The sequence below is a fragment of the Vanessa cardui genome, chromosome 20, assembly GCF_905220365.1.
Source record: "Vanessa cardui chromosome 20, ilVanCard2.1, whole genome shotgun sequence".
NCBI classification, from domain to species: domain Eukaryota; kingdom Metazoa; phylum Arthropoda; class Insecta; order Lepidoptera; family Nymphalidae; genus Vanessa; species Vanessa cardui.
The window spans coordinates 495,339-520,526 of record NC_061142.1 but is presented as its reverse complement, the minus strand read 5'-3'; the positions used below and the strand labels follow the sequence as shown (position 1 = coordinate 520,526).

At 35.8% G+C, this 25,188-nt stretch overlaps 1 protein-coding gene across 5 annotated transcripts in view; it reads right to left on the bottom strand.

The window, feature by feature from the left end:
* LOC124538647 (RNA-binding protein Pasilla) overlaps nucleotides 1–25,188 on the bottom strand; it is a 52,130-nt gene that overhangs the window by 5,154 nt on the left and 21,788 nt on the right. For 4 of the 5 annotated variants that reach the window (XM_047115775.1, XM_047115777.1, XM_047115779.1 and 1 more), the window contains 5 exons: nucleotides 24,237–24,383; nucleotides 16,248–16,402; nucleotides 6,875–7,028; nucleotides 5,390–5,559; nucleotides 2,819–3,206 (listed from right to left, as the gene is read on the bottom strand). In XM_047115775.1, coding sequence (XP_046971731.1) covers nucleotides 2,819–3,206; nucleotides 5,390–5,559; nucleotides 6,875–7,028; nucleotides 16,248–16,402; nucleotides 24,237–24,383 — 1,014 coding nt within the window. The remainder of the gene's footprint in view (nucleotides 1–2,818; nucleotides 3,207–5,389; nucleotides 5,560–6,874; nucleotides 7,029–16,247; nucleotides 16,403–24,236; nucleotides 24,384–25,188) is intronic. The other variant, XM_047115776.1, reaches the window with a different exon arrangement.

Genomic DNA, 25,188 nt, shown 5'->3' with positions numbered 1-25,188 from the left:
AGTACTCTTTGAAACAAAAGAGAGAAAAAGTTGTTTTAATGGCGTATTAGACCGTTTTATGTTCTGTAGCCTAGCTTATGTTTAATGATGCTTAATCTTAAACTTAAGTTGTTCGTTCCATACGTGAGCCGCGGACTGGTGCCGAAACAGCGGGTCAACTGGCATCCCTAGGCATTGGACTGATACTACTCTGCTTCTACTCTTATACGAGGGCAATTTATGCTTTATCTTCTACCTTCGAATGTCGATTTTTTGTTGTCAGAAAGAGAAAAATGTACCCATCCAATATTTAGTAGAGTCATATAAATGTAAACATATTGTATACATCCGTTCAATCACGAAAGCACCTCCACGTTAAATTATGGACCTTATAAACTCAACAAAAATAACTTAATTTTTGTTTTTTTGCTGACTGTACTCCTAAGTCGTCTCACGCACTCAAACACATCTCTTAAGGCCTAGCGGCAATCAACGAGCAGAGGCTCGTGAGATAGCTATTAATAATATGTCCGTCGCCTATTTTTAAAATATACTACTACATTACAAGATAATTTAATTGTTCGCTCAATTTAGAATTGTTTATTTTTGAACAAACAAAATTAAGACCAACATATCCGACCCTATTAAACTTTCTAATATTTTTTAATAAATTAATGCCAGAAAAAATACCCATTAAAAGATTTATCTAATTTATTCTATATACTTAAGAAAATATTAAAAAAAAAGCAAAAGATGATCACTGAACGGAATAAAAGTCCTCAAAACCCTACACAGACGAGTCCAACGCAACAGAGAGGGCAGTTGACGGCCGTCCGCGTCTCACACGTTAAAATGTATTGCCGATAGATGATATGGAAAAAGCGATGCTTTAGAAATTTTGACAAATTAATAGAGTAAATCAACCAAGAAAGCCAATCGTATTAAATAAAATGAAAAAAAAAATCAGCAATACAGTACACCTTCATGGGCATGCATTAAGAGAATAATATAATAAATCACATAACGTTTACCATTATATTATATAACACGAGTTCTAGTGACAGACAGTAAATATATATAGTACGACACAAATTAGATGTAGCATCGGAAAATGAAATGGAATGAAAATAAAACCGATTACTGTCGATTTACACAACCAATAGAAACAGTTCCCTATCGCGCTATTCGACGCTATTCGTCGCTATAGATTCACGCCTCATAGAAAGCAAGTGCATGTAAATCGACGCGTCAAATTGACGAATATATTAGGTCATGTTATATTACGAGTTATTACGTTTGTGCAAAGATCATATTCGCATGAGAAATAAATATTGATAATTTGGGATAGCGTACTTAATTCGGATGTGATCGGTTTTACGAATTTTGCCGATGCGACATCTAAGTTGTGTCGTACTGTACGAGCTTGTACAAGACATTAATTTGTAAGTAAGCCAATTCGTTCCTCTTGGTACAGTGACGGTGTGTCTCCACGTAAATCGACAGCTCTTGTTCATTCATAGCTTCATTACATACTATGACACAATCGAGAATTTTCTAAAGTGAAATTTGAAAAAAAATACAAACATAAATTGCAAACAATTTCAGTGGAAACGCACCGTTGAAGAGATTTCAATTAACAATGTGAGAAATAACAAAACAGTTAATAAATACTTCTATATTCTTAATTAAAAGCGATACTATAGAGATCTTTGAAGGAATTAATTAATAACGAATCTAAAATAGTATTTAATTAACGACAGTTTCAAAATAAAGTTACTAGACAAATGTGTGTTTATGTGTTTGTGTCATTTGTGTGAATAAGTTTACAGTAGATACTTGAAATATTTATAATTAACAAAAAAATTGAACAAATTAGGGGCATATAATTGTTATAATTACATTATTTGATTATAACCTTGAGATTTAAGATGTTATGTCCGATGTGCCTGTTGCTACACAACACTAAGTGTTTGAGATTGATGAACAACAAATGATAAAGTTTCAATTGAAATCAATTATATGAGAGAAAAATATTACAGTTAAGTAGAAACATTTATTTACTGACGGTATGTCATTTCAAGGTCAACATGTTAATTTATAATAAAACTAATGGCAATAATAATTACCCTTACACTTGAAGCATTATAGTAATATAAAATTTCAAAGTATTTTGGTTTTGAAAAATCTGCCTTAATGCTTTCTTTGCAATATATTTTTAATTTTTTTTGTAAATTCATGGTTATTAGTGTGAAAATATACAAACATAAGAGATAAACAATGAAACATGATATTTCTTATCTATACTAAATATGAAATGACTATCTGAATTGAGTGGGCTGTTAGAAGCACTTAATTACATTGCATAATAAGATTAAATCCAATGAGAGAAAAACTGGCAAGAAACTCGGTCGTTAATCAGATCCGAGAAATAAATTATTTATGTATGTTAATTAATTATAATTAATTGAATACTGCAGTAATGAACATAAACTACACGCATTTTATAATATACTTTATATACATATGTTTGTTTAACAATTACGTATATATATATATTATATGCAAGAGAGATTATATACCGTCATTATATATTTATTATATCCAAGGTTGATCCTATGATAACGTACATACACGTGAGACTGGTATTCGTGAAATGATATCAGTGCAATCGGATAGTCAGAATGAGTACTTATGTATGTAGTTATATTGTCAATGGTTTTGTTGCTAACGCACGTCAACATTGAAGTGGGAACAATCGAGGCAATTGTCGCTGTGTGTGTGTGTGTGTGTGTGTGTCGGTGCGTGCGTGTGCGTGTGTGTGCGTGTGTCGGTCACTCACCGAGCTGCACCTGCGCGAGCGGGCCGAAGACGGCGGGCGAGTCCTGCGGCTGCAGCGGGAAGTAGGCGGTGGAGAGCGGCGCGGGCAGCGCGGCGGGCAGCGCCAGGCCCAGCACGCCGTGCTTGACGAGCAGCGCCAGCGCCGCGCCGATCTCCGACGTGCCGGCCTCCGAGTAGCCGGCCTGCCGCAGCGCCACCTTGATGTGGTCCAGCGTGTGCTGCGTCAGCGGCGACGGCGGCGGCGTGCCCGGCGGCGCCAGCGACAGCGACAGCGACAGCGCGCCCAGCCCCGAGCCGTTGAGCAGCACGGAGCCCACGCCGCCCACGCCGCCCACGCCGCCCACGCCGCCCACGCCGCCCACGGAGCCGCCGCCCACCAGCCCGTGGCTCTGCAACGTCGGGACACGCCGCGTCACTCGTGTGCGGGGCTCGGTGTAGTGTGCTAATCGCACTCGAGTTCCCGAACTTTATCACACCGATAATTCACCGTAAAGCAAACGTTAACGGTTCGTTTCACGTTAAAAAAACCATAATTTGATTTATAAAAAAAATCTGCCGTAACAAGCGACAAAACAAAAAAATAAGTGCCAATGATAAATAGAAGTATAGAAGGTATTCGATACGATACATAAAATTTTTATTTACTTATCAATTGAGCAAAGTACTTCAACGGAAGAGGAGTATAAATGTATGAATATATCCATAACATGATATAGTAGCGTATTGTTAGGAACAGAACAGAGAGCGCCCTGAAAGCCTTTACTCAGATTCGACCTTGAGATGGTACTGTAATCAAACGCAAGCACGGCGGCGCTGCAGTGGCGCTCTCTGCGCGTCAGTGCGAACACTTCAACACGCCCGCTATCGCTCCCACCGACACGCTGAGGCTCTAAGCGTATACATATAATAAATATACTACAGCATATATTCCAAACACTGAAGAGTATCTACTCGTTAAAAGTTAGTTCAGTATTAAGATTAGTTAAATATGTCATACGAGTATATATAAAGGAGAAAGATAAACTAAAAGGGACCTTTTGACTTTTTCTTATGTTAAATCAAAATGGCTTCTCACTAGGAAGCCTGTTACGATTTAAATCAAGTCTCTAGTTGTGCTACAAAATGACATGATCATTTTAATGTAACTTTTTTTATAAAAATTGTCTCTTGCAATTATGACAAATTTGGAAAATTCAAGTATGTATAGAGAAAAGGAGATTAGTATAAATAGAGAAATAAGCGACATATTGTATATATATTTTAAATATATAAAAAAAAAAATAAAGCATTTTATAATATGTAAATGCAAAAAAAAGGATTAGATACACGATAAGCCAATTTCTATAATAATGACATCACTGTCGTGATGTTTTTGAGTTTTTTTTTGCCTAAATAAACAAAACACAATCTTTTTTCGTATAGCATGTTTTTGTACACAATCGGAATTAGTAAACGTTGCGAACGAAAATAGCCCTCATTACGTATGCGATAGGATCGTTAATTATCGTTGCGTTACAGCGATAGACCTTCCGATTTGTAAAACGTGAGCTGATGACAGCAATGGTCCGCAACACTTGGCCGGCGGCCAGCTCTTTGTTGTAGGATATTTTGGTCAATAGCTCTCATCGATCTATTTTATCGACGCTTTACGACAACTCTATCGCTGATGCTAAAAATACATCGTGTTTTGTTTTCGTAAGAGGCTTTTGTGTACAAGAACTTGTCAAGTACACGTGACCTGAATAGGAATTATCAGCGCCAGATTCTAGTCACGACGTCGCGGTAACGAGTTATCAACGACTGAAATGATCTTTTATTTTCATTAATATTCAATCAATTAAATAAAATCCAACAAATTATCTTATCTGGACGGAAGAAACTTACTTACTTTATAGAAGAAACTTGTTATTTACTCTTGTATTCCTACAAGGAAAGCCCCATTTCCCCAACATTGCCATTTCTTTAATCATCGTTTGAAATATTATTAACCGTATGGCAAGCACCTTCCCCCAGACTCTGGCACTAAGAAATACAAGGCAATTCTCAAATCAATGCACCACCATTTGGACTAAGGAATTAATCTTTTAACTACAATGGCTTATTCACCTTCCGAACCAGACCACAGCTATATTGTTGCTGAGCAATAATTAAGGTAAAAGATTTCGTCAAGATATCAGGGACGTCTTTAAACTATTGGAGGGCCTGGCCATATTAGGATAATGGGCCTCTATGATTTATTACCATCAGAAAAATCAGAATCTTTATTTTGAAAATATGCCGATGTTTTTCTTTGATAGGGGGCCCCCCTATCGATCTTGCCCCTTGGGGCCCTGGGCACTTGCCCGAGGTGCCCACTGGAAAAGAGGGGTCTGATCAGGGTATTGGACAATTAGAAGCGATTTCAAATGTCGCTCTATCAACTAAACAGTTAACAGACTACAGACGTATTGGCAATCAATGTGAGAATGTCACTAAAATCTTGTCCCGGACAAAGCAAGTCCTGGGGTGGGGTGGCCTCGTGTCGCGAGTCGGAGAGCCTCAGCGCGAGCTAGTAGCGTGTTCAAGCGGTCACCTCGGTCACCTCGGTCGTGGGCACCGCGTAGGGCGAGCCCGTGGGGTTGTAGTTGGCGACGGGGCCCGCCACGTCCGCGTACGACACGTTGGGGCACGAGCCCGACTGCGGGTCGTCCACCACCTTCTGCAGTATCATGAGGCACGCCTTCTTGTTGTTCTCCTTTTCTCCTGGAAACGAGAATACCGGCTTTTAGACGATCGTTTGAATATGGCAAGTCGTGTCATATCATATTTATGAATTACTTTTAAATTTCTGCATATTAAATATAATTGGAATATAATTGTTATTTTAAAGCTGGATTTTAAATGCCATTGATACCACCATAAAGGTATATAGTTGATCAAATCTTAGGAACTCGAGGAATAGGTTCGGTAAGTTTATTTGAACATTATTTGTGCGTTGAAAAGTCCATCTATTTTGGGAGAGGCCATATATTTCCAAACTGTATGTCAAAAGCATTAGTTAAAAACGTTCAAAAACATTAAAAAGGACAAATCAGTTATGCGAGTACGAATTATTAAAATATTTAACGATAATTGCCTGCAATTAAATAATTATTGCTCAACGTAGCAGTTTACACGAAAAGCGTTACCGGCGTTAGATCACGCTGCCATAATGCAGGTATAATGCGGTTTTTGTAATGAGCGAGCGATTGCGCGTGCAAAAAACAAGTTTAACACAAAAATATGAAATAAAAAAGGAACTGTAATAAACATGAGAAACTACGAGTAGGAGAAATCTAATCCGCTTCCAAATGGATGTTTAACAAGTTTTTAAGTATGGATCGCAGTTCGCACGAATACACATTTTTATATAAAAAACGTCGAGTATAAAAACGCAGTGGTACAGCATTATGCAGCCATTTCGCGGCTCTTTTAATTATTACGAGCAAATATATGAATACGCTTTAAATGGGTCACGTTCCAATTTCGCATATTGTAGGAGACCTATTCCGCTGGGGGGACATTAAAATACTTTTTAATGCTTTCATTAATATTTCATTTCATAAAAGGCATTTTCTTAACTGTTAGCCTAGAAAGAGTTGGTCTCCATTCTACTTAAATTAAACCTGACGTTTAAATGCTTTCTGGCTCGTATTTAAGTTCTGTGTAACTTTTATTTACTCGATTGTGATTTTATTTTAGTATATTATTTTACGAGTACAGTATATTCTTTATTTATGTTTTATGATACATCTTGGGTTCTTGTGTTTTTTTAAATGACCATGATTGATAATAAAGAAAAACATAAGGAATATAATCTAAGAAATATAATCTATTTCTTAAATCGATGATTTACCACGAACTTTGGGAGTTGAGATATTATGTCCCTTGTGCCTGTACTCCTGTAGTTAAACTGGTTCATTTGTTCTTTTAACCCACAATAGTCGAATAAAAATCGTATCACTCGTGATGAGTGAGTGGTGTCTATCAATTCGTATAGTAATCAAAGAAATGGCCGATGAATCATGACGGAACATACCAACTACAGTGATGCACCTCTCTTGAAGGGACAGCTCTTTGGCCTTCTGCGAGATCTGGACGTAGCTACCGCTCTGTTCTTTGATTTGCTTGATATAGTTGCCACCTTTGCCGATGATCATACCCGCCGTGGAGTTCGGTACCAATATTTTCACCTGAAAAGAACAATGGGAATTAAATGAAATATATTATTCATAAAGATTATTTGACGACCTCCTTGGTCGAGTGGTGTGTAGGTACACCGGTTTTCATGGGTACGCTACTCTGAGGTCCCGGGTTCGATTCCCGGTCGAATCGATGTAGATTACCATTAGTTTTCTATGTTGTCTTGGGTCTGGGTGTTTGTGGTACCGTCGTTACTTCTGATTTCCATAACACAAGTGCTTCAGCTACTTACATTGGGATCAGAGTAATGTATGTGATGTTGTCTCATATTGTCTCAAAGATTATCCTTAGTTACTATTGAGAGCAGGTGTTAATCACATCCACGTATTTGAGACATTTGGAACACCTAGCATAGCTATTAGGCTACTGTGAAGTAACGCGAATAATAAGTAGCAACACAATTTGTATTCGCAATTATATCTAACCAGATAATTAACAAAACAACAGTTTAAAGGGACATAATACCTTAGAACCTGTTGTTTGTGGCGCCTTTAGTTAGTATCTATGGGCGAACTTACCACAAAGTGCATCATATATTTTGGAGTCTTTCTATATCTACATATGACTATCCCAACCACAAGTGATTAACAGCAAACTTATGACATCGAATCGACGAGATATAATTGTTCGAGAGCTTGAATTATCTGTGATTTTCACTGCGGATTTTAGAAAAAAATGCGTTTTTAATGTCGACTAATGTCTGATAAACAGTTATCAGAGGTTTGGAAGTCGAATTAGAGTGAATAAAAGCAGTGCGTAGAGTGGAATGGTACTGTATTATAAATGAATATATATTAATCAAAAACGTTTTAAGTAATGCACAATAGAGCCGAACTATTGGCAAATAGCATGGAAAACGTAAATCTATGTTTTGTTTATCTTCATTCCTACTTCGATTGGAATAAACTATACGTATACATCCTCCATTCAAGAAAGTTTGATGGCTGCAACTCAATAGTTACTAAACAGATCAATACCTTGTTACTAGTCTCTTTGTTTTTATTTAGTGGATGTTGACTATCTAATGTCGCAGAGCCGAGATGGCCCTGTGGTTAAAACTCATCTTGATCGAATCGATGATTCCGGGTTCAAAACCAGGCAAGCACCACTGACTGATCATGTGCTTAATTTCTGTTTATACATAATTCATCTCGTGCTCGGCGGTGCAGGAAAACATCGTGAGGAAACCTGCATGTGTCTAATTTAATAGCAATTCTGTCACATGTGTTTTCCACCAACCCACATTGAAGCAGCGTGGAGGCCTTAACCCAGCAGTGGGAAATTTACAGGCTGTTGTTGTAGTTGTTTTGTTGATCTTAATGTTTGCAAAAAAAAATTGGCAACAACAGTAATAGTATGCTTTCCTTCGGCCATTATTTGGAATTTAAACAACTTTCAGAGCACTGGAATTAATGAAGTCTTTTCTTTTACATTCGATTGTAATGCCTTCCCTGCAGCGGAGGATGTTCTCGGTCCAAACGCTGAACGTTTCTTTGCGAAGGCGATTTTAATTGTAATATCGGGAGTGTTTTTCTTTGTACGTACATTTCTCTAATGAAAAATGTTTCTACGCTGTGTTTACGTTTCTACACCGACTGTACGGGAAATTATCTGATGCGTAATTGCGTTCTTAAAGAAATGTTTTTATAGTTTGCTAGTTTACAGTAATAGTTACTGAAAATTGTATGTTAAATGAAACATAAAACATAGTTAAAATTTAACTTGCACTTACAGATAAAAAAACATTTATCACAGTACCAAAAATGTAAATTTTTTCGAGTCCATAATTAATACTTCTAGTTAGTTCGTCTATGGAAAATCTACCGCAATTTAATGAAAGCAAAGTATGCTTTGATTTGAAATTAAGGAAAAATGAGGATCGGCTTGACTTGAATTGAATTTTACAATAAAAAATGTCATATTTGTTATACATATGTAACTTTCTGCACTCTTACTCTTTTCAATCAAAATTATAGCAGACTATTAATATTAATATATTTAAAAAGAGGTATAAAGTAATCTCTTCGCGTATTAATTTCTTTATTATTTCAGATCTCAACCAATGATATCAGTTAATTCAAGGTCAAAGTTGTTTACTTCTATCGTAATAAGCTAAAGCGTTTTCCCAAAATTATTTTTTCACATTTTTTACTATTAAACGGCCGTCCTGGCTTCACACGAGTACAATAAAGATCTATGTACAACTTTTATATTGAAGTTCAAACATAAAAAGAAACGCTCTCGTATATGCATGTATTATAGATATAAACCTTCCTCTCGAATCAATCTGTTCATTGATGAAAACCGCATTAGCGTACTTCAAAAGATCTAAGAGTACACACGAAAAGCAACTTGGTTTTATACTGAAGAGAAAAGTTGTGATATATGATCCGATCTAGAGTCGCTGAGATTATTTAGCATAAAACCATCGTCAACAAGCTACCTGAGACAAAAAGAATACTCATTCAAATCGATCACACAAATAGCTCCCGAGAGAGTTTAACTATGTATGAGTTAGTGTGTGCAATCATTCGTCACGGTAGCATGCGTAAGCGATCCCGTGGCGTCCGCCGAAAGACTGAGAGGGTACCGCTGGTTTTTTAGTGGGTAAACCCGGTGTGCTTGGGCGTACTCGGCGTTCAGGGATCCGGGGAGTCCCACACCCCCCCCTCACTTTCCATCACGTGGGGGAAGCGCGTAATGCGTTTTTCCAGCGAGGAAAAAAAAAAGTGTGTGCAATCAAACAAAGCTAGTTTTATAATACTAACTAGCATCCCGTCCCGGCTTCGCATAGATTTTATTTCTATTTTTTGTTGCCTTTACCGACATGTTAAACAATCGTTGTATAACTAATTTACACAAAAACTTAAATAAAATTATATACCTAAACCTTCCTTACGAATCCTTTTGTCTATTAGTGAAAACCGCATTAAAATCCGTTCAGTATTTTTGTAGCTTAACACGAACAGACAGATACGGCCGGGGTACTATGTTTTATGTGTGGTGATATGTAGTGATACATCGCCCAGCCTTTTTTATAAAATACAGTATTTTTTCCAATATTTGAATACGCTCTACATTTCGACGTGGCTCATTTAGTCCGTTTTTAAACTAAGCCGGGCTTATCCGACGGGCGCGGGCGGTCGGGTGTACACGTGCGCGCTCGCTGAGGGCGTTCAGGGTGAAAACAATATAAAATATGCAAATGACAGCGATCGTCAAACGGCGGGTGACGGTGACAAGGACACTTGTTAAGCTGTACTCGCGGTTTATTTTTCCGATATCGAATTAATCGTATGAATTATTGAGTAACTGAAATGTTTTATATCTAACGTCTTTGCGATTAATCTACTGAGTTACTAGTCGGTTCTATTCAATAACAACAACAGCCCGTAAATTGCTGGGCTAAATGCCTCCTCTCCCTTTGAGGAGAAGGTTTGGAACATATTCGACCACGCTGTTCCAATGCGGGTTGGTGGAATACACATGTGGCAGAATTTCTATGAAATTTGTCACATATAGGTTTCCTCACGATGTTTGAACCCGCAATCATCGGTTAAGATGCAGGCGTTCTAACCACTGGGCCATCTCGACTTCTAATCCCGGTTATCTCCTATTCGGTAAAACTTAATTCTTCATATTACTATTCTAATAGATATGAGAGTTTAAATCCAAAGAAGAATTTAGGCCTATTAGTAATGCCTAACAAACAATCGTAAAAACAAGAGCGAAGCCGCGGGGCCAAATTCTTAAATTTAATCACGCAAAATAGCACAATAATTTGTAAATGCCTGCTTGAATAAATATATTTGAAATGTGTGACGATCACGGGATCACGTATTAAAAGGCCGGCCGGGCCTGCTTGTACCAGAATTCCTGTCAGCCTTTCATATTTGTTTTCCGATCGGATTATGAGAGTAAGCGAAACTGCATTTATGTTTTGCTCGCCCACTTGTGGCTGGCTGGTTTGCGTTGAAAATCTTTATCGTGATCCAAAATCGGTTAAGACGTCATCAACAACAGCCTGTAAATTCCCACTGCTGGGCTAAAGGCCTCCTCTCCCTTTAAGGAGAAGGTTTGGAACATATTGCACCACAATGCACATGTGGCAGAATTTCTATAAAATTTGTCACATGAAGGTTTCCTCACGATGTTTTCGTTCACCGCTGAGCACGAGATGAATTATAAAGACAAATTAAGCACATAAATCAGCGGTGCTTGCCTGGGTTGAACCCGCAATCATCGATTAAGATGCACGCGTTCTAACCACTGGGTTATCTCTGCGACATCTAAGACGACATCATCACCAACGTAGGAATAGATGCAACAGTTTATTTCATCAGATCGTTGTCTGTCACAGCTTACTTTAATAAACATTGCACGGCGGGGCACTGCGCGAATATCAATGAATCAATATCAATGTATCGCGGCACCAAATACGGCGACTTGTGAACACGTGTTTTATAACAATCGTATAATTGTTCACTTACATAACCACATCTGATAAATGAATCGCTGTTGAATTTTAAATTGATACCAAAAGCGTACGCTTGTCAGTTAGTGCGATAAAATTTTATGTAACGGGTTTATTTGTAAACAAAGTTATTTGTTGAATGAACGTATTGATACATATTAGGAATATCTAATATCGATAAAAATTGAAATTAACGTATAATATTGAAACTAATGCAATAACAACAATGGTTGATAATCATATACAATATACATATAGTATATTATTTCGAACTTTTTTGTTTTTTAATGTCGATTTAAAACCTGCCGTTTGCTTAGTAATTTAGGTTAAAATTCCCAGGGCAGTAACGGTAGTCTTTGTGTTTTTAAGTCAAGAAATTCTAAGCAAGAATTACGATATTAGCGCCTGCGCAGTCGTCTGGCCCTTGAGATCAGTCTCCGTGGCCAATTCCGTCAGGAGGGCTACTTCATTGTATTGAAATTATGAGTACAATCTGGAGTGTGAGTATAATTCTCAAGTGTACCTTGCAAAGATTCACGAAGATTGTATTCAGTTCCACTTAGAAATATATTGTTACTAGCGACCCGCCCGGCTTTGCACGGGTGCAATTCTTACAACGTTCAGTTTTTCACAGTACAGTTTTTCAGCCATTAGACAATACTAACGGCTACATAAAGTATTACGACACTTTAGAATTATCATTTAAATTAGATAATTTGAATTTGAAACACAAATATGTTTCTCTCCTATATTGTGCATGTATTATACATATAAACCTTCCTTTGGAATCTATCTATCCATTAAAAACCGCATCAAAATTAGTTGTGTATTTTTAAAGTTCTTAGCATACATAGGGACAAACAGCGGTAAACGGCTTTGTTTTATACTATGTATAGATACAAACAATAAATTCCTATTCGATATCGATTGGATAAATGTTTGTTAAAGTAAATATAGCATGTGAAATAGCTCATATTTTTCTAGTAAAAATATGATCCGGTTTAAGGCCGCGCCCACGCGCTAAGCACCGATTTGCATGTCGCTCCTGACGGCCGGCGGTCAGAGACGACGGCGCTGTTACGTTATCGTTTTAGCATATATGTATATTTATTTCAATATCGTTGAAAGCTTTGACAGAACAAACAAAGAAAGTAACGCGTGAGAGAATTATGCAGCTCGTTTGTGATGAATGAGCTGGGGGCTGCGGCGTTTGGAAGCATTTCGTATCGTTATCTTTGTACTTTAAGATTCTGATGTTTCATATTTTCTTTGTCGGTTATAGTACGGCATCGGCAAAACTCGTAAAACCGATCACATCCGAATTAAGTACACTATCCCGAAGTATCGATATTTATTTCTTATGTGAATATGATTTTCGTGTGAAAATCATATTTTGTAGTTTGTGTAAACGTCATAACTTTTTACATGCACTTGCTTTCTCGGGTTTCTCGGGACGCGAGATTCTATTGCGACGAATAGGGCCGAATGGTGAGATGGGGAGGCATTTCTATTGGTAGTATAAATCGGCAGAGATGGGTTTTATTGAGTTTACCGATGCTACATCTAAGACGTGTCGTACTATACCCTCTTCAATAAATAATACCGGATATACATATTGCCATTAGTTTTTATTTGTCAGGTTTCACGTTGAATACTTTCTATAGATCTAATTGTACAAGTAGGTCACACGTGTGGAGCACAAAGTGTACAACATAATATTAAGGAAGTACAAGATATTCTCGGCTTAATTAGCAATAGAAATGCGAAGGGGACTCGCGAGGCACCTGCACGCAGGAACATATCGTCATCAGTCAGAAAAAAGGTTCTCAAACTTTTCCTTTAAATGTCCAAACAATTACGAAACAACCCATAAAAATATACTTCATAAAAAACTTCCTAAGAAGTATATTTGTTTTAAATAACTAATTTAATTATAAACGATATACACGGCATATTTATTTAGGTGCGTATTACCAGGTGTGACTAGCCTTCAGAATGTAGGACAGAAACTTAAGTGCTTCATATAATTACTGGTGTTATGTACATTTGTAGTGGAGCGTACTTCAATATAATAAATATGGAATGTTTGTTTTAATTAACAAAGTCCATAGCTAGCTGGCATACGAATTGCATTCCGATTCGAAATTCGTAGAATCGATCCTGACGTCCCTAGATGTAGTAAACCACTCCTAACAGAACCGTAACAATTAGGTTAAGGTGAATTTAGAAATATATGGAATGCCTCGGGCATTAGATATCGAGCTTAACTCAAATTAATTTATATGTATGTTTGAATTTTATACGACGAATATCGAATAAATACAAATAAAACAAATAAGTATCTTTACATTTTAAATCGAGAGTCAGTGTTTAAAATGAATGATTATAATAACATCCCAATTAACGACGCCACCGCAGTTTATCTTGCAATTAAATAATTACATTGGGATGAGAAAAACGTTAATTTATATTTAATACAGTAAAATCTTTGAACTTAACACTATAATAAACAATATAAAGCCAATATTATAAATTGATCTGTGTTATTGTATCTTTATCGTTTCTCATAATTGACAGATTAGTCTTGAATCTTGTATTGCATTTAATGTATTGTATAACGAGTCTAAAACGTAAACGAATCGTTACAATAGCTTGTAAATACACTAAACATTTCATCACAACGCTAAACAGAACAGACAATTACGGTGCTCGATAATTTTCCACCATTAACGTTTGCTTCAACGCCGTGTGGAGATAACTGGCCACGTGTTTGTGTGTGTGTATTCAATATACGTTTTATTGAGCTGATAAAAATATTTTACAGGGACGAAATTGCCATGACACACGTTTTTTTAAAGTCGACGAGTATAAGATATATGTATATTTTATAAAAAAATAGTGTTACTATAATTTTGAATTCATATTTGTATATATTTAGGCATGTTATTAATTCGTATGTCAATATTCGTAATAAAATCAAACTTTAATATATTATGTTATTATATATTGTTGGAGATTAATAGACTTCGATACTGATTGATCGATTACGATGAATATTGACACATAATGTAATTAGGTTTTTCCTTGCGGAGAATATTTATACTGTCCACTTTATTATATCTCGCCAATAGATGGCTCTGTAGTGCCTGATTGCTTCTATACCGCATACACAGGCAGGACAACTACGTCACGATTGGTTGATTACATTATTATACCAATAAAGTTAAATAGATAAATTAAAAGATAATAACTGAGTCACGTACCCTTAATAAAATAATTTTCTAGAAATAATATACATTATTTGCTTTTCTTATTGTATTCTATATTAACGATTTTGTATGATTGTGTCTTCTTCTTGTAACAAATCTCTTGAAGAGATAAGCATTCTTTTGTAAATATAATTAGTTATGCTTTGTACATATTTGTATTGTATGTTGGTGTATAGTATTCATATATAAATATTTTTATAATCAGTAATGTAGTGCTGATCCAGAGTAAATAGCCATTGACTTCTAAGCATGTGTTATAGGCTTACAGGATAAAAAATTAGTCACAAACTATACTTAGTTAAACCAAATAATATATTTTTGCATCCTTAATGATTTGACGAGTGCTCACAAGAACAATCTTAATTCTTTATAACGGTTACTTTACTGTACAGTCTTTGTAAATATGCAATTAATCGTAGAACAGTTGCTAGACTGTTGACATTTTCAGAAGACCCGAGGCCTTGTTTATTGTGATAAGATTACATAGGTTATTAAGGGTCATCGATGGGGATAAAATGAGTTGTTTTAAATTTATATTTATATAAAAAAACACGTAATTATCAAAATATTACCATACTTAAATCGAAAAGAAAAATTGCCATAAATTCATCTGTGAAGACCCTACTTTACCTTCGTATGTTAAGTATGTAATAGCTTTTTTTAAACAATAAAACATCCCAATTAGTATATGTCCATTGTTTATAACGTATAGTGTTTCAATGTGAAGTTAGTTGTAGGCGAGGTTTTTATCAAACACATTTCATGCATTTTAATAAGAACTAATGTGCATTTTATTACGAGCTCGACCTTCAGCGCCGTCGTGATGTAAGCAGTTTGCACTTTAGACGTTAAAATTATTAACATAAGTCGTATTACGTAAAGCACATTCGAGTTTTGTGCATGATTGTTGTAGTTATAAATAAATTATATCTCTTTTATTTTCATATTTATAATAATAAAAAGTAAATATTTTTTTATATTTATGGAACCTAAGAGGAAAGTTTGAGTACCGCTGTACGTCACACATATACTGCGTAAGCGCTTTTGGTTTACGAAGATCAATTTTGAGACCATCTAAAGTCAGTCAGTCATATAAACTGTACATGAAATAAATAAAATATTCAACAAGTTTCGACCTTTTAGAATCAACAATGATTACCGCACAGATTTCGTTTTTTACTCCAACACTAACTTTATGTTAGGTAAGTACTGTTTAGTAGCGGCACGCACTTTACAGGGTAGAGTAAATACCGGGGCGTTACTGATTTTTCACGTGATTAGGGTTTCATTTATAATACCTTTCTTGTTAAAGGAACTTTCAAAAGATCATAAATCCCGTCAAATGTGCATTTGAATAGAATGGTTGAATGATCTTAAATCCTCCTTAAGAAGGACATGTCAGTACCTATCCTATTAGTCTAGGTAAGGCCTGTTTAAATTATGTGTATATATTAACATGACTGTACCTGTTTGTCTCTATCTTGTGGCATCTTCGCGTCCACTCCTTCAGGGAATGGCTTCACGAGCTCCGGCTTTTCCTTTATCTTCTCCATGATGAAGTCCAGCACGACCATGATGCCGTCCACTGAGCCCGTGATCAAGCAGGCCCGCTCTGTTGTACCTGATCATAATAAAAAATGACCTGTTAATTTATTTTTATATAACTATTGTTTTCTCTTTAACACATCTTTCCTTATTCTATCACTACACAGAACTACTTAGGATGGGAATTATTACAGGCATAAGGAACATAACGCCTTAGTTCCCGAGATTAATTGTTGGTCAATATATCTCACAATGTCTGTGAGTGGTGATCATTTATTATCAAATGGCCGATTTCCCTCCCCACTTAGCAATATTATATCAAAAGAGATAGTGTTGCCAGTCCAGATATGACCAATTAAAGAAATTAAAGTACCTACACTTTTGAAAACCATTGCCATAATTCAATCTTTATATTGTCAGTTTCAGATTTTGATTACATGCTAAGAGTAATTATAAGGTTTACTCGTATCTTGTTCAATATTGATTTTATTTTCTGTAAATCGAATTAATACCATCTACTTGCATTTAAACCTGTTTACGTGGAGCACATTCAGAGTACCGAAACGTGTGTTAGCATACAATGACAAAATTATGTGAGATATTGTTTAATATTATTGGTACGATAAAGAACTTGCAAATTGTTTTATTTATTAAATAAAGTTTTACAATATTTTGTCGCTTTAATCGCATTTATCTCGGGACTTTAATTTTGCTACGAAGTTTGTTTAGCGCAACCGACGTTCGGCAGGGCTATAATTTCCGTTAGAAGTTTAACGGAATTTATGTTGTTTGTGGTGAATTCAGTTTCCTTGAAAATACAGCAGTGTTGCGGCTTTTTAACGAAAAGCGAGCGAGGTTGCGTGCTGGCGCCGGGCGTTTCAGAGCCCGTTGTTCGTGCATGTTGTGACTGCTGGCACGCGTGGCCTCCACGGCAATATGTAGCACGAAGCTAACTTGTAAGGGGGAATGAGTTACTGGGCTGCTTGCCGCAGGAATGTTACAATGCGGCCCTTCATTTATCAACATTATGAAAAACCTTTAATTAAAATGTTATAGTTTTATATACCAAGAACCCTACAGCTGCTATATTTTTAAGATACCTCGGAATATTAACAGAATCAGGCCCAACAATTATTGTTGAATGGTGGCTCAGGATTTCTTATTAAAAAGTCATTTAACTCGAACCGGTTTCATTATGCGTCTAAATGAACAGGAGTGAATGCTCGCATTATTCTACCGAGTGTCGCGCGGTTGAATGAAATTCTTGAAACAATGGCCGAGTTACTCTGCCTATTTTTTCGTTTTCGTCCTTTTCGCCGACCACGCGACGACTACGGTTGACCCGTCAACGAGATGCGTCTTTGTTGCCTTTTGCCATAAATACAACTTTTGTTGCTTAATTTGTATTAAATTGTTGCATTTACATACGAAAACTTTAAAACAAGTACCACGAAGAGTTATTTTTAGTTTTAAAAAAATCCGCATTGCGTGTTTTGTAGCGAAAAAAAGCGAAGTCCATTTCATTAAACTGTTGTTTGTGCTCGACAAGCGAATGCTATAACTTATGAATATGAAGCATTACATGAACTACTTATAATAATATCGTATCGCACGACTGACATATTTAATATTTATTGTTCTATATAAGGAAAGAATGTACGCCTATATAACAGTTTTCCTTACTAGTCGGTTTAAACATTGCCTAGTCTTGGAAAGACATCTTCACATGTCAAACGAGTCGCGAGAACCGGACCAAATTACGCAATGCTAGCCACATACGCAAACCGGTTCTGCTCCCTTGACCTTGCATCAGTGCTGAGCAAATTTATCGTTTATGCGTTATAATGTTAGTGCATATTTTCGTTTGTAACCAGGTCATTAACATTTGGTGCTAGTCCAATGTTACTGTAATTAAGAGCAGTGGGCCAAAACTAAGCGTATTTAGACAATGGTGTTGGTTTTCAGATCGAGTTATCTTTCCGATACATTATCTCGATATTTGCTACATTCATCGAGATTTATAATATAATCAATATATATAATACTGGCCATAATAATTCACAACGTACTGCATCGCAACACGTGTGCGTTATTTATGATGGCAGCATGACAAAAATAGAAAAGGTTGGATCAAACATTTGCGACCATAAGCCTTGTGTCGTAAGCAAATCTAAGCAACGTTAGTATTGGATGAAATGTTTGATCAAATAGATGCTCACAGGCACCTGATCCTAACCCGACGAAGTATAGAAGTAATGTGCAATGAAGGAGAAAACGTGGCAGTGCTTGCCGCGTGAATAGTTCACGTTATAGCGCATTGTTAGACGCAAGGCCACGGGTGATTATCAGCCTTATCCAATTATGCGCACCGCTGAGTTATTGTGGCACTTAGCGAGCTGTAGGTAAGCAAAACGTAGAAATAACATTACCTAGTCTAGTTCCATTAAAAGAAAACTATAATGTGTCAGCTGATGTTCCACTAGTTGATAGCGCATTAGTCGGCGAAGGTAAACAGGATTTAAATATAGTTTGCCATTGAACGTTCCTGCATAATATTCTAGTACAGCATTATCATATAGTAAAACGACAAATACTGTCATCATTATTATTAAATAGACAACAAAAAAATCAACGCATAGTATTCAAAAATAAATTTAAATTTAAAATATTCCAAATACAATCACGGTTGGAGCCAAGCAATTGCAATTTAAACAAAGTAATTTGCGACACTGTCTTGGACGTCGGCTGACAGAGTCTCGCTCTCGACGAATGTTACGTAAGTGCGATATTTTACAGTCATTAGCAAAGCTAAAAGCGTCTCTATGCCCTCAGCCATACGACGTATGACTGGAGCAGTGCTTGATAGAATAAAAGAACGCTAGTGTGTTAGCGTGTCATGACGAATGTTTTGTTATTTTTGGGTCAAGGGCAGGGAGCCAAGTGTAGGGCGTTTTAGCGATTCAAATATGCATATATTTTCATCCGTCCCTGTGGACTTTGCTGACATTAATGTAGTACTTGAGAGTTCACTTAAAATAGACGCATTAACGCCATCGTTCTGTCCAATCGAGTGTACGATGTGCAATTTTGTTGCTTAGCCGCTGAATAGAAGAAATAATTAAGTCTATATTCACTTGGTGGTAGGGCTTTGTGCAAGCCCGTCTGGGTAGGTACCACCCACTCATCAGTTATTCTACCGCCAAATAACAGTACTCAGTATTATTGTGTTCCGGTTTGAAGGGTGAGTGAGCCAGTGTAACTAGAAGAGCAAGGGACATAACATCTTAGTTCCCAAGGTTTGTGGCACATTGACGATGTAAGGAATAGTTAATATTTCTTACAGCGTCATTGTCTGTGGGTGATGGTGACCAATTATCATCAGGTGGCCCATACGCTCGTCCGCTAATCTATACCATAAAAAAAATCGTATATACTTTACATCCTTAGTATGAATATAATACCCAAATGGAAAACCTAGATGCGAGTAGCCCAAGAACGATCTCAGTGGCGTGCAATTGGAGAGGCCTATGTCCAGCAGTGGACGGAAATGGGCTGATGGATGGATGGATAGATGGAAAACCTCATGAAAACAAACACCGGTCATTTTACCTATTACATGAACTTAAAGTTTAAGCATATCGAATGAATGACATAAAAGGGCAACTGGTGTCAACATAAGCGATGGATTCGTTCGAGACAACGTTCTTTAATTTTCATATACGAAGGTCAACGATGATTTCGGTATTTGTTTCAAAACTATGAACACATAAAGTTTGGCAACAGCTAAACGACGATGACCCAAAACGTGCTACTTTAACGACAGATGTGTCGTCCGATAACACACGAGAACCGGTAATGGTTCTTTGCGCTCAGGTATAAACGTCAAAATCGCTTGCATTACTCATAGACGATGACGTTATTCGAAGCAGATACGTTTTCAAATAAATAACGTTATTAATCTGATGTTATAACACATTTCGAACATAAATACCAGACTTACGCTTCACTTTCAGTTTCGAATAAGATTGATCTTTGAAGCATTAAACGTGATAACTGCTAATTATGATTAATGAAAGATCAAGATTAATGATAATGCACTGAAATTCTCTATCAAAGAACATTTTTGATTCAATCATTCATAAAAAATAATTGAATTGAAGGAATAGTTAAGTGCAGAGCTAATAGATAAAACTTTTCAAGTAAAGCTTTTAGTGTGATTAGATAAATAGCCTTTCTGTTGATGCAGTTAAACAGGATCTTGTAGACAAATTGTTAGAAGATAGGTATGTAAATATTAAATTCCAGATCATTTACATCTGATCAATGTACAGTTTTATAACAGCATTATCGATGAAGGTCGTTCGCGTTGATGTTCTAAAACTTTTAATTTCATCGCGATGACATCACAGACAAGTGGAGAGCCTTGATGTCGATGAGAGGCGGTGATCGAACGTGTCCTTTATCTACATTAACGGATAAGTTTCGGTGATACGTTCCCGACTAGATATCATTGTATCATAATCAACTTTCTAATCACTAACAAAGTTTCTTATTTTATCGTTAACAAGTTTAAGATCATACATATAAAAATATTTAGACAAAGTCAATGGCACTATATGAATAAAAAAATAAACTGAAGCGACCGCAAAAAAAATGTGTTTAAAACACCCTAGAAGTATCACCTATTAAAATAGTTCCATAAAGGGTAAAACCAATATGAAAACACGCTAAGAAAAATATGATAATAACGCAGAAACCAAATTCAAAGAACTTGGATGTTCTGTCATCGCATGAGTCGGCACTGATGTAATCACGGCTGTACACGAGAACATAATATAAGGAGCACTGCAGACTTTCATTTCCTTTATTGGAATCTATCGAATCCAAGACGAACCCATATCGGAGGCAGAAACGAATTTTAAAATACCAAATTGATACTATCCAGGATTTAAGATATACCATATTATATAGATAATATAAATTATTTGCTTGTGTTGAATAATTTAAATATACATTACATTTTACGTAGCGTACTCGTTGATAACACGAACTAAAATGTGACCTATTTCTTTCTATTTAATTAGATGATAAATTAATTAAGAGCCACGCAATTAATTCGAATTAGACCAATTGGAATTTATTTCGAAACAAACACAGAGTGTCACAAACGCATAGTAAAGGAGACAGCAATAAATTAGACGGTCGCTAAAATAATCGTCAAAATTAAACATATGTCATGTCAAAGTCACTATCTATAAATCATGATCTCGTGTTGAAATAACACGTAAATGACGTGTCGTTCTAGTCGTGAGTTTTGTCGAGCACTCTTGTATAGTTCGTGATTGTATTACTTCACCTTTTATTGTTTTAATTTGCAAGAAAAAATCGTTATATTAATGCACACTACAGCGCAACTAATATATACATAATATCAAAATTTAATGGACATACTACATCGCGAATCTTATCGCTAAGAGCTTTAGAATAATCTTAACAAAATTGGTGTTGTGGGGAGTGGTGTTGGAAGCGTATTTGGAAAATTGACTAAATTAATTATTAAAAATCTAACAAATTGATAAAAATGTCGAAACAAATTTATTACTTTAGAAACATCTTCGAAACTTCGCAAGTTATTAAAAAGATCTGAAACCGCTAGAGTTTAAAGCTATTAAAAAGTTGAAACTTTTTAATTAATAATTAATCACAAGATCAGTATCGGATTGTTAAACAATTTTCTCACAAAAATATCATTCGACGGAAACAAAATCGAATATGGAATATTTTTTTAAACTCGATCAAGCTAATACGAATAATATTGTATAGATGTACCACCTCAGCCATCAAAATACAATCATTTCATAAAATGTATTAAGGAGTTGTATCATTAAAAACCTATAACCGGTTTCTTCTAAAGAAACGGTGAAGTTATACAAAGCGTTAACACTAAGAATTACATCACCAAGGATACTACAAAATTCTGTACTAAGATTCTTAATACATTATACCTACGCAACACGGCGTGTTGCGAGTACTTATTTTAAACTTACTTTTAAAACACTTCCGTTAAGCAACCTAATCTTCTGAGCCGAATAAGCGAACAGGGAAATTTAATTATAACTATTTTAAGTTCCATCGAAGTAACAGTCAGTAACATGTTTTCCAAGTTCTGAGACACTTAAATTCTTGGCCTTAGTTTTAAAATATGTATATCAAAATTCAAATGGTCTTCAATACATCAAACCCTAGGGAATAAACATCATGTTCAGAGATTATATGAATATCAAACAGTAGTTTAAGAAACTTCAACATAATATTATGCTCCTGTAATTACCAATGTAAAAATAAGTAATTTATCGAGTAGACTATATCTAGCAAATTATTTTCAAGAACAATACGAAATATGATACTTACTATGATTATTTACTATGATTTATATTAACTATACTTTGCTATTTAATGCTATTTTCAGGAATTTCCTTTTTAATTCAAACAGGATATGGCGCTGGCGGGTTAATTTAAATAATGAAATGTTTCATCGCTTCTATTTAACGAGTGATTACTTCGTAATTTCGCATATTAATTACGTAACAACATGTTTACATGCATATTCAGCAGTCATTCCTCTTTGTAACTCTTCGCCGAATGCTACTGGACCTATGAACTTTGCCATTTGGAATTAATGTTATATCATTCTCTGTTCATACAAAAAAAGATTATTAGTCTTTGATTAGATTAGATTTTTTACTAGAGGTACCTTTAAAGACTTGTAGCATTATTCTGAGGTAAGTTTAAGCCGCATATTAGTCTAACTGCTAATACAAATTCCTTGTATTATGCTTACCTAGTCAAGTATGGATGATATCACTCACCGAATACATTCTTCGGTTTGCGTAATTTTATACAAATAAAAATATTCAAACAAATAACGAACGAAGCGATTGTTGAAATCACTAATCTTTTAAAACCTTGACACACCTCGATAGGTTAAAAAAAACGAATGTTTTATTTAACAGCAGCAATTATTAGCATTTGTTTGTATTCAAAAACTTATAATTAATACAGTTAAGTTATACTATACGATCGAATTTATTCACATCGGGTATTCGCGTTGAACGTTGTTGTCGAGACCTGCCTTCTTATACTTAATATTCCCCTAAATCCCCGCATTAGCTAGTCAGGTCTTTGTCACAAAGAAGCTAAGTAGGCACCGAACAAAGCGTCTTTCGGCTCGTCTCAGTCCTGACGCATCTGGGTCACTGTTTGCTTTCCGAGGTATTCCGACTCATGGCGAATCTTATAAGCCTACACATACATATCTACGCGAAGATTATTTCTCGTTTCCAATAAGCTTTTTTTGAGACATTCCTATTTTCCTATTCTATTGTAATGACTGAATGTCTTTAAAAAACAATATTGTGAGCTCGTATCAAAAGCGCGGGGCTAAATGGTAATCTTGATATAAAATATGAATGCTACATTCAAGTTAAATAACAAAAGACTCTTTTTATTTCAGTAAATAAAAAATCCAGAAAAACTGAAATTATAAAACGCAATACGTAGCTCACCCAAAAGATTTTAAATTCAAGCCAACGCTGATGAGAAATACGGGAGCATTCATTTTTAATGAGATATGTACTAGCGAATTAAAACAGCAGCTAAAATAAAACTATTTTTTTACTAAAGCGAATTTAATGGTAAAAAATTGTGTGAAACTCGAGAGGCACTTAATTTGTTGAGCTCGTGTGAGCTAAACGCTGAAACTGACGCTTTAAATTTAATTTAAATCACGGTTTTTCGTATTTGAGATCTATCTTACATCTACAAATTTTCATTAAAGAAACCTCACGATGATATCTTGTATGAAAGACGCTATCTGTAAGGCTAGTTGACAAGTATACGGGAGCACTTACCAGGATAAAAGTCATGAGATTTGGACATCTTGACTCGCGCCCCAGTCTCCTTCTGAAGTTGCGCGATGGTCTCGCCACCTTTGCCGATGATAGCGCCGGCCACTATCGAAGGCACCAGCACCTTGAAGTGGTACGTCGGCTCCACGGCTGATAAAAAGCATACATTATTTACACTGTGCCATTTATATTAGAAACACTACGTCCTGATACTTGAGTGATATGTAAAGTTCAATTCATTTTTGGATGATTCATTGAGATTACGAAGTGGCAAGTATCAGAACGCAGATTAGAGTATCTGATATTAGGAAGCTTTTATGACGAAAAAATGTCTGATTATTCATAAAACCCGAATGTTATTACAGTGGAAAGAGCAGGAGCGAATATTACAGAACGATTCATACTTGGCCACAATGTCGTAAACAACCTCGGGACAGTGAGTCAGTGTGAAGTGCACGTTTATGTGTGTTTGTAAACCACTCCTGTGCTGATGTCAGTCGCAAGTGCATTCATGAGTTATATGGCGAGTTTGAGCTCGATTGTACGGTTAGTGTAGAGGCTGAACGATTCGTTTGAATTGTCTGAGACGTGTCATTTTTGTCGGTTACTTTAAATATTACTGGCAAGTGTTACGAGAATACATTTAATTGAACAATTACAAGAATGTACTGATAAAATAAAAACACATAACTATGATCCTAGAGCTATTACGTTTAAAATGCCATTTTATCAATAATAATAAAAAAAACTATTTCTAAGCTTTAAACACGTATACAAGACCTCTAATACAACAATTTATGTTATGACAAAAACTGATAATGAACACTTAGCTTGTTTTGTGATTATAATTGAAGGCTACGACGTTACAGCGAATAATATTACCATAAATTATCATCATGCATAACATATTGAAACAGAATATACCGACGGTAAACACGTGAATGATCTAAACAAA